The 11,221-nt window shown below is 42.8% G+C and overlaps 1 protein-coding gene across 2 annotated transcripts in view; it reads right to left on the minus strand.

Annotated features, from left to right (window-relative positions):
- Window positions 1-8,123, minus strand: part of cntn3a.2 (contactin 3a, tandem duplicate 2) — a 45,115-nt gene extending 36,992 nt beyond the window's left edge. The window contains exons 1-4 of one of the 2 annotated variants that reach the window (XM_030423489.1): window positions 7,378-8,123; window positions 6,310-6,416; window positions 4,616-4,753; window positions 2,903-3,038 (exon numbers count right to left, since the gene is read on the minus strand). In XM_030423489.1, coding sequence (XP_030279349.1) covers window positions 2,903-3,038; window positions 4,616-4,670 — 191 coding nt within the window. In that variant the 5' untranslated portion in view covers window positions 4,671-4,753; window positions 6,310-6,416; window positions 7,378-8,123. The remainder of the gene's footprint in view (window positions 1-2,902; window positions 3,039-4,615; window positions 4,754-6,309; window positions 6,417-7,377) is intronic. The other variant, XM_030423488.1, reaches the window with a different exon arrangement.
- Window positions 8,124-11,221: the final 3,098 nt, after the last annotated feature.

Raw genomic sequence — 11,221 nt, forward strand, 5'->3', positions numbered from 1 at the left:
CTTCTGAAGTGACATTTTTATGAACGGCAAGTTATTGATAATTTCATGCCTCGTGCTACCTATCGTATTCTGCACAGCACATGATTGCTGTTCTGCGCCTGTAATCTAATAATGCGTAATGCTGCTATATCCAACACGTCTAAGTCGTTTGTTCAACGTAAACCTTAGCCTGTTATTGGTTATGCGTTTCATGCAAATGTCTTATTTATATTGCATGTTTCTCTTTTTGTTCGATTTGTCTTTATTTTGCTCTATCACTTTTTTGCTGCTGCAGCGATCTCCCTTTCTTCCCACCGGGATCATTAAAGTTTAATCAGGGAGGATCATACACAAAGCTGTCCTCCGCTATTTAAGGGAAGCAGAAGATAAGGGTTGTAGAAGCCATCCTAGATATCATCATCATTCTTAACCATAATCACGTCTTCTCTGCCACATTATATTTACATAATGTGACATTATTCCACCTTTGACTTCTCATTAGGGCAAAATATTAGCACTTGGCAAGAGGTAACAGTGGGCTGGTATAACAAAGGATGCCTTTTACACTCTGTCTCATCTGCCATTACACCTTTCCCACACTTAGCTAGCGAGGGAGAAAAAAAAAAAATGTTCCACAGCAGGTTCAGATCATACTATCAAATAAATGACGCACCTGAAAGAACTCGTAAGAAACACAGCGTTAATTCATTGATTTCAACGTGTCCCATTCTCCAGCAGGGACAGACTTGCTTTCCCCTCTGCCGCAAAACACAATCTCTCTTTAAATGCTATTCAAAACGGAGCATTGAGAGGTTCAAGGGTAGAGCACTCTATAAGAATGTTCCGTCGTTCTTCTAAAAGCACAGACATTTTTTTTTTCCTTCAGCCACATCTTTCTATTTTGCTTTCCTTAAGAGGAAATGAAAGCCATGGAGGCCATGACGGGTAACTTTGCACACGCTTTCAAGTTTGCTTTCAATGATTTCTCAAAAAATATATCCAAACCACTGGATGTTGGTGAGTGCTTGCTGATGTATTCTAGACACTTCTAATTGGTAGCTGTGTTTTTGTATAAGATAAAACCTATTACTTATTGAAGGTCCCATATTCCCACATCATTCTTTTACTTTTGGTCCATTGCTGCAGCACCTTTATTCCCCCTCTTTCTGAAATTCTACAATTTAGCTCCTGTCTCTTTATGAACCCCTCCTGAATAAGCCCATGCTCCTCTGATTGGTCAACTCTCACAAGCCTGAGTATGCATCATCCACTGTGTTTCCAAATCTGCTTAGCGGGAATTTTTAAAACCACTAACATGCTTGGGGCGTGGCTGGAGATTGCGCTTGTTTCGTTGCGACATCACAACATTACAGAGGTCCTGACAGCTCTACTGAAGATTTTCAGATTTTTTTTAAAATATGGGCCTTTTTGCATCTTGTTCGGATGGAGCATTTTGACACTTCTGACACAGCATCAATACGTCACCTAGACCTGCTTTAATCCCAAAGAAGACATGGAAATGTCAGTTTCTACAATATGAGACCTTTACGCTAGAGAGGTTTGAGAAGAGTCAGATCAGCTGTGATTCATGCCTGTGTTTGTGTTCTGTCCTGAGTCACTATTTCACCTTTTTTTGACCTGCTCTAAAGTGCATCTGCTGTTCAGCGGAGCCCTGAACATCAGGCAGGTGATTGAATAGCAACCCCGAAAACCGAATTACTCTGCTTGAGACTAATTTTGTGAACACATGTCGTCGGACCATCTGACCACAGAGAAAGTTGTGTATTCCAGATGATCCTGCCGGGCTTCAACTCTCAGGTCGGCTAAAGGTTAGGCAGAAGTGACCCTCTGTTCAGATGTTTTCAAACCGCAACCCTTTCATGACCCGCTACGCAGGGAGATGCTTTTCTATATGAGATTTGGCTTTTTATTGTGCCGCTGCAGTGTGAATACTATGAGGGTCTCATCTCTTTGTGAGTGGCAGGGCTGGCAGAGGGAAAGGGGAAGAAGGGGGAGACAGCAGTGTGAGCCCATTTACACTTCAAGAGAGGAGCCAGAGAGGTGCTGAGGGCATGCAGAGCCTAGCACAGCCGGCTCAAGAAGACACCACGTTAAACATGCTCATCTCACCTTTAATCAGCGCATAGAAATACCTGGTCTAAGGCGAGGGCTGAGGAAATAATAGTGTTTATCATTCAGCTCGTCTCCGCTTTTCAAACCCAAAGACATTTGTAATCAATGCCTGTTGGTGCCAACTGGTGTCTAGAAAGCCGCATTGGTCTCATGGCGGTTCGTTATATAACAGGAGGTTTAAGATGCATTACGATGCTACACGTGTGTTGCTAAGATAATATCTGGCGAGACAAGAGGCAGATTGGCAGCGCATTAGTCAATAAGAATTAGTAAAGCCATATTGACGGCACCGCTAAGAGCGTCTTTATGTGTTTCAGTCTGATTTGGAGAAAATTGAACGAGAAGCGAGCACCAGTGATAAATGATTAAAATGGGCTGAATGGGCTGACTAATTTGAGGAATGTCTATTTAGGTTGTAGAATATTTTCACCAAAATTACATCCAGATTTCTTTTTAAAAAGCTGGTAGTTCTGAACAGATTTTGAATCTGTTTTAATGTCCCCATGCACCCAAATATTATGTTTGCCTCTAGTTACTAGCATTAACCACGGTCCTCTTCTGACAGCTCAGAAATGCTTTCAGGAATAACAGTGAAGATGAGACGAGGGAGAAAGTGCACATTAGCTGTCTCACAAAAAAGAAATAAATTTACTGAATTATATTTTTATAATCAAGTTTGCAGACAGTTTTTTTGGGGATTAATCATTTATAATTCAGATGTTCACTCTTTTTAATAGTCACTTTTAAAACAAGTTGACAGATTCTTTTTTTGAAAAAGTCTGACTCCTACCTGTACTGAGGAGCTGGTATTCCCTTTGCGTCACAGGTCAGGGTCGCCTCTTCCTCTATGGAGTCGACAGGAATGAACAAGTCACCTGGCTCCATCCTCCATCTTGGACCATGGTATGATCCACTGTCCAGACAATCTGTGGGAGAAACAGAAACAGCCTGAGCATGGAAACAACAAAAGAAAAGAAAAAAAAGAAAGTGCCATTCTGAGTCCAGCCTCCATAAATCCTTGTTCTCTGGGACGAAATGGGATATTCAGGTCTAATAGGAAGGCTCTTTGAAAATGGAAGGTTGGACATTACTAAACATGGGAAATGACTCAATACGTTCCATATTATCTTGAGGTGTTGCAAAGTGCAAATTTCCACCGAACAAATGAGGGGAATAAATTGAACACCTGATAGTCTGTCACTGTGTCATGATTATGTCCTGACACTTGGTAGGAAGTGTTAGAAATGCTGCCCTTTCAGCAATTAAAACAATTCCAATTTTATATTATAGAAGAGGGAAAATTGGGTAACACTTTCTATGAAGCTATACCACATCATGAACATACTTGTAATACATTACAACAGCCCATAGTGCCATATAATCATAGTTATAAGCATTCATGATGTTTATAATGCTTTATAACTTAATAACTTGTTAATACACCAATGTCTGTAATGCTTTATACATTTTAATGACATTGTATGTCATTGTAGCTATCAAAAAAATAATTTTGTTACTTAATTCATTACTTAAAGCACCTAATGGCCACTTTAAGCAACTTATGACATTATTGCACATTATAATCATGATTATAATGTGCAATAATGTCATAAGTTGCTTATAATCATGATAATTATAATGTGCTATAAAATGATTATAATTACAACTTTGGGAATTGTATTCTCCTTGAAAAATAGCAATCGAGCAGCAATCGTGAAGTATTGATACTTGGCCTTATAAGTCATTATGAAATGCTTTATAACCTGTTATAATTATTGTTATAAAGGATTCAGAATTTTTATGATTGCTTATAACCATAAGCACACTATAACACATTATAAGTATATAAGTACATATATATCTGAAACACATACAAACATATTCATCAGTGCTTTTAATCACATATATAGCCTTATATAAGGCCTTATAAGGCATTATGAATATCTATTAGTGCTTATAACTATGATTATATAGCACTATAGGGATATTATGACACTGAAAGCATGTTCATAATATGTTATAATGTCTTACAGAATTGGACTAGAAAGTGTTTTTGAAAATGTTGATTTTTTAAAAATATTTCATTGGCAAATTGTTGTACATTATGTAAAAATAATTCTTGTTTATTTTGAGTTGAGAGGAGCAATCTCTGTTCCCTGTGCGGAGCGTTAACACTATAAGGAAAAGGTTACAGAGGCGATCATATTTGCTTTGTGTTTTGTGCTGCTTACATTTTCTAAATGCACAAAGAAAAGTATGAAAGACAAGGTAACAGCATCAAATATCTCTTCATCAGGCCACTATCACGGAGTGGTGATGAGAAAGATTGAGAGTATTGTGTCTGTGTTGTGAATAGAAGTCAATACGGAGGAGCGTTCCGTCAAATCCGGGTCCACCCCATCATCTCTGACACTGACATGATTTGCAGCTCTTCAGCTATCATCCCGCAACTGTAAATGTCCAAACGTGAAAGAATCATTACTCATATGAAAAGGTGGTTTACCTGCCAGACAGTGGATGATTGATAACAGTAGAAGCTGTTTCCATGGCAACGTCATCTTTGGCAGCCAAGGGCAAATGAGATTTTCATCCAATAAGCTTTGAAATGGCACTGGTGTTCTCCGTGAGAGGGGAGCTTGACCTGTTGGAACAAGAATTTAGTTGTAAAAACTCCACATTTCTTTATCTGGCTTTCAACACTGTGCCTTGAATGATCGGTCAGGAGAAGACAAGCCAAGTGTCAAATGTAAAAGTATGATTAGGGTTAAATTGGATGTGGAATTTGGTGCGGAATGTGTCACATTTCTTCTGTCCGCTCTCACATTTGTAATCAGTGAAGATTCAGGCGGTGTCATTTTGTGCCCCGTTGTTTGGCCAACTTGTACCCGGAGATGTCTGAGGGTGATACCAGAGGCATATGGGAGGAAGCCCATGCCAATCTATTAGGGGAGCGACCAACGCCTAAGCTCATCCTTCACTTGGACGGATTCACTCTGGCTGCCTGAGGAGACTTGGACCTGGGAATTGGGTGCCATCCAATCAATTAGATTCACCCACAGCAGCATGTGTCTCCCCACATGCTGGGGTGAATCAAGACAGCCTGATGAGGAAGCCATTCCACCCAGGTCCATAATCAAGGGCAAGTGTCTGTCTGCTTGAAGCATGTGTTGCAAATTGCAGCGCACCCACTTCTTGCAGGGGGGAGACTGAGCAAGTAATGATGCAATTATGAAATGTCAAACATACACACAACGGAGAACCCGGCAACAACGCAGCAGTTAAGAGAGCAGTCACACATACGTGCACGTGTTCGGACTACATGCAGAACATTCATGTGAACAGGCAGGTCCGCTGCGCACATGGATACACAAATCTCTCCTAGAGGTGTTCAAGATATAGCAAGGGCAGAGACAGATAATAACGCCAGTCTGCTAAATGTCACACAACCCACACACACCTACACACCAAACTCACGTTCTCACTGTGTACAACACATTTAACAACCGTCCTACACACACACAGGCACGCACACACTCGCTTTCCATTTAGAAGACATAAGCCGTGATGTGCGGTTCATTTGTGGCCTAATCCCGGGGCGAGCCTGGTTCAGAACGCTACTTATGGAGGGTCTAATTGTTTGTCAGCTGCCTGGATGTCAAATCAGACACGTGGGGTCTCAGCCAGGATTTTCTTTCCTACCTTTCATGTTCGCTCTCGCCTTTTTCCTCACCCAAAGTCTGAAAATTGGATTGGTACGCTTCCTCTCGAGAGGAGTCCTGCATGCCATACCTCAGCGATAGGCCCACAGTGTGCAAACTGCTGGCACCTCAGGACCGAGGGTTGGCGTGTGTGTGTGTGTGGAAGGTACAGTGGGTATTACACTACGGTCGACTTTGCACGTTCTGGTTTGCATCAGTAATGTTTTTTTTGTTTTTTTTTGTCAGGGATGGCACCGTCTTCGCAACGTGCTCCGTTTTGTTTTCACACAGCTCTAATAAATCATTCACAAATGCAAAACACTGAGTTACAGAAACCTGTCAGCGATATCACACTCAGTGACTCACACGTACCTACAGTAAAAGGCTATCCGCACACGCAGGAACACACACAGAGGCGAGCACAAGCATGTTGCCACCCACCCACACGCACACACACACACACACACACACACACACACACACACACAGTTGCACGCACCTTTCTCAGCTTGCACTCATGGATAATGGTGCTAACGATGGTGGCGATAAAAGGTGGCGAGAAAAGCTTTGTGGGGTGAATCACTCTCAATCAAGGAGGGAGCCTTCCTGTAACAACACACCACTGGGTTAACTGACATGAAAAAATAATGTATAATCACGATACCCGCCACCTCCATCACACTCCGCCTGCATCCAAGTAACACGCTGGTTGAACAAATAGCCCAGCTGGCAGAGTGGGAGTGTACTTACTTTGAAGGCCTGAGCTGCATTCATCACAGATATTCCGGCTGACACTGTGGCATATACCAGTACGCAAATTACCTTTTGAATGTTGCAAGGAACAAATCCTGTGTGTGTGTGTGTGTGTGTGTGTACCTTTAACCCTTGCTCTATCTCAAGAGTAATAACGCCAGCCATTGCTTTGACACTTCTCAAGGTTTGCATTTTTTCTTTCTTTCTTTCTTTCTTTTGGAGGATGGGCACCTTGAGTACACTTGAACACATTCACTCAAGGCTGATTCGAGCCCCTCCAAACTGTGTTGCTCTCCGCCTTTAGCCACACATTTTCACAGGGGGGGGGGGGGGGGGGGTGAAGCCAGGCTGCCTGCAGTGTGGCACCACACCAGGTTGGGGAACCACAGGGAGCACAGGCTTAAGACAAATACAACCACCATGTGAGTGATGCAACAGCATCTCCTCAGCACTTTGACAAAGAAAAGGCACAGCTGAGCTACAGTTCCTTATTGAGGGAGAAATAATTGGAATAAGAATAAAAGTGCAAGCAGACAGCTGAGTGTAGAGGAATTGGGAGGGCACCTCACGCCACTCCAGGATAAAACAACCATTATCAGATACATGGCTTCAGGAATTGATGGGCCAATTCGGGGACAGTGGGCAGGACAGGCCGACGTCTGAGCCCTGTTAGAGTGAATAAATATTTCAGCATGTAAATACCACTGTTTGTCAATAATTTAGATTTCTGTATTTGTGCACGTTCCCAATCGCGCGCGTGCCATGTAGTGTGTGTGTGTGTCTGTGTGTGTGTGTGTGTGTATGTGAGTCTCACCTCTTATCTTGAGATGTCTTGAGAGCAGCAGGAACCGAATTCAGCCCTCGCGGATAAAGCGATAGATTGATCCTCCATGGAAACCTTGTTTTTTTGGGGGGGTTTTTTGGAGGGGGGGGGGGGGGGGGGAGAATGGAGTATCTCGGTCACAATCGCAAGGTCGTTCACACAGGTGAAAAAATAAGAGAGCCGGTGGTCAGTAAGTCAGTCAGTCAGAGGAGAAGGGCTGAACGCAGGAGGCATCAACACACGCGCCTCATATCGCTGCTCTCCTCCCGCTCCTCCACTCCCCACCAAAAAAAGCGCGCGCGCGCACACACACACACACATACACGCACACACTCTCTCCCTCTCTCTCACACACACACGCACGCACACAACACCCACGTTGCTTGCGGTGCTAAATCACATCTGAAACAGAACCCGGCTAAAGACGCTTCACTCCAGCCTGTGTTTACGCTCTCGAATCCAGCACGCGCAGGTCTGAAAATTGGGGCTCGAGAAGGGAAATCTTGCGGAGAGGATTTGTTTTGCGCATCAAGTCAGCTTCCACCCCCCCACCCCCGAAGAAGAAGAAGGGGGAGAAGAAGAAGAAGAAGGAAAAGAAGAAGAGGAGGAGGAGGAAGAAGAAGGAGAAGTGGGCTGCACGGCGGCGAGAATGCGACGGAGCAGCCGGAGCAAGAGGCAGCAGCAGCAGCAGCAGCACCGCCGGGATGGGAAGGTGCGGGAGGGAAGGAGGGAGGGAAGACGCACCTGGAGGAGAACCGCGCCCCTCTGCGTCAGACCGCAGTACTGCAATCGAACTGCGAGGCTCCTCGGTTCAAGATCAGTGGAGCATGGGGTCATTATGTGGTTTAGTCTGAGGGCAATTTTTTTTTCTCCCAGGTTCAGATAACGAAACTCACAAACGGAAGATTATGCCTGCAGATGTCTGCGGTGAGATCCTCCTGATCCACGTGCAGCCTGTCAATAAGCCTCATCAATAACCCTCGCGGACTCTCACGCCTTCCCCACTGTATGGAGGAGCAGACCTGCCAAAATCAACAAATAAATACATACAATACATAAATGAATAAATACATGTGCCATGCATTGAAAATGAAATAAAGATATAAACTTAATACCGTGGACTCTTATAGCTAGTTCATGTAAATGACAGTTATACTTTATGGTATCACCTAAATGGTAAATGTATGATGTAACAAACAATTAAATGCTTTATAAACAATTTATATATAATTTGTAAAGGTTTATAAACACAATTTCCAACATTTTACAATGATCTGTAAGGAGGAACTACATGGTATTTGTATTATTTTTTTTTTTTTATATATGTATATATAATTCATTAAATCATTAACGTATCTGTTAAATAGTTTATATTTCTCTGTCCTGTCAAATGAATTTATGTAAATTATATAGTACATCCTTAAGAGATCTAAATATATGTTGACTATAGTTCCTTATTGTGAGCCCCCTGACCAAAATATGTGACACTGCTAAATAGTGAGGATTAAGGCTCAATCCCAAAACACCATTTTGTACAACCATTCCATTTTGTGCGATCGCGCACCGGAATAGGGCGTCTCAATTCTTGTTGAGGTAGATGGGTAGCGAGGATTGTCAGGGCTACATGTCCTCCCAATGCAGGTTTTTAGAGGCAGACCTCAAACGAAGAGTCATGAGAACTGTTGGTTGTTTTCTATGTGTTTTGGTCCTGTTCTTTAAAATGAGCGAAACACAATCACCGCTATTTGGCAGAGGTCTTGGAAGCTAACCAACTAGCCAGCTAACTGTTGTTATTACCAATTTGTCCATGACAGAAGGAATTGTGAGCGCCCGTGCTTTACGATTAGATCAGATACATGACAAATGGCATTGTTATAATACTCGGACTGCCACAATGATAATAGGAATTGCCACAGCTGAAGAGGGTATACTGGAAATGGCCAGTCGTGTCTGTTTACATAAATGCCACGACTACTGATGACATATGAGGGCCTTGAAGGGTTGTCCCAAAAATTGGAAATGAGATTGAGTGTTTGGTGTAGTGCTCTGCCTGAATCGCAGCAATCGTAAATCAAACAAAAGACAGGCCCATTTGTAATAAGACCTATTTCATTATTTTTTGTGTTAACCATCTGCTTTTTAGTAATTTCACTTGGCTCTGTTATTTTTCGACCACAAGGGGGTGTGTCATCTCCAGAACTTACTAACGGGTCTTGGTCGCTTTGATTTTGCTTTCTCCACCAATCGCTTGTTTCCTTCACCAAGCCTTCATTACTCACCAGACAGCAGCATGAAATCCGCTTGTGTGAGGTTACGAGCTAGGAGTGGCTGCCAACTACAATATGTGGGGCCACTGAGAGCCATTTGGACTCAAGTATACACGTACCAGAAAACAATATAATGAGCTGCAAGTGGCTGAAAACACAGAGCTGCAGAGTGGGGTGTTAAAATTACTCAAAAATGTGCGAGTGTGGCTTCGTCTATGTGTGCAAGTGGGGCACGCACGGGGGCTGAGTGACATCACTCAAACTAGTTGTGATTGGAGTACGCTGAAGTGTTGTGGATACAACTGAGCCTGTTTTCCACTCGACCACTCGCTGCACAAGAAATGCACCTGGTTGATGTGGAGATGTAATGGAGCGGCACAGATAATGCGAGTGTGCTAATGATGATAGTGATATCGGTGACATTTCTGCCTTTATAATTGGCCCTCTTCACTGATGTTTTGGCATTTTACAGTAAGGCGTGTAGATTTATGGTGCATATATTACTTACAGTTACTGCTGTGCATATTCAGTGGGCCACAGACGTTAACCCAGAACCTCAAACTGTTTTTGGCGCATGTGCCACATGAGGAGTCCTGATTAAGGTCCGGTATCTTTTTCTATGTTACATCTATGAGCAGATCAGTATTGATTGATGGTGCTCATTGACTTCTGTCTATGGGAGGCAGGAAATCAACAAAAGTTTTTGGTAGCTGCTTTGAACTAACAATATATAATTTCTGCCGCTTGGGTGCTGTGGCTGTAACTTATTTTTTTGGCTTTAATGCTGCCTGTGCCAGATATGCTGTCATCATCATCATCATCATCATCAGTGGAGAAAGCAGGTGTTTTCGATTAAGAGCAGCAGCCATTGACTATTCAGCCTGACCAGTCGGACCACACCAGAGAGGAGGTGGGTCAGAAAAAGAGCTATGCTAATCATGCTAAGTTTAAGGCTTCTCCTGGCTAATGTCCGGTTGCAGGAAAAGGAAATGGATAAAGTGGGGCTGCTGTACTAGACGGGCCGACTGGGACTCGAGCAAGTTGAAGTGGAGTCTGTGTTTACAACATCGATGCTTACTCACACACGGTCAAAGCTGTTGGACAGTGTTTCCCAGACGTCAAGCGCGTAATATGTAGATGCCGACCACATTATCATCACTGTGTTGTTGCTGCTGCTTACACACGCACTACGTGTTTATGTATATTTTAATATGAATAACCGCAATAACTATGTGTTCTGTAATTTCTGTTGCATGAAGGAGTTTACAAACTCCCATTTAGTTTTACAACCCTGTGTTGTAATAATGATGAATAGATTCCCTTGCACCTTGTGTTTTTTGTGTCGGTTTGAATATTGTTTGAAAAATTTGGGATAATGTAAGTAAGCTGCGCAATTCAACTAAATATATAACACAGCTGGTACTTTTTTTAGACATTTGAACGCAGAATTCCTAGATATCATTTTTCATACTGTTTCTTCTTTTAGGAATTCTAAGACTGCTGCTTCTGTCTGCTCTGTTTACTTCAGCTATCACTCGCCTGTCCATCCTCAAAGAGGGATCCTTCCT

Source organism: Sparus aurata, chromosome 7, assembly GCF_900880675.1.
Source record: "Sparus aurata chromosome 7, fSpaAur1.1, whole genome shotgun sequence".
NCBI classification, from domain to species: domain Eukaryota; kingdom Metazoa; phylum Chordata; class Actinopteri; order Spariformes; family Sparidae; genus Sparus; species Sparus aurata.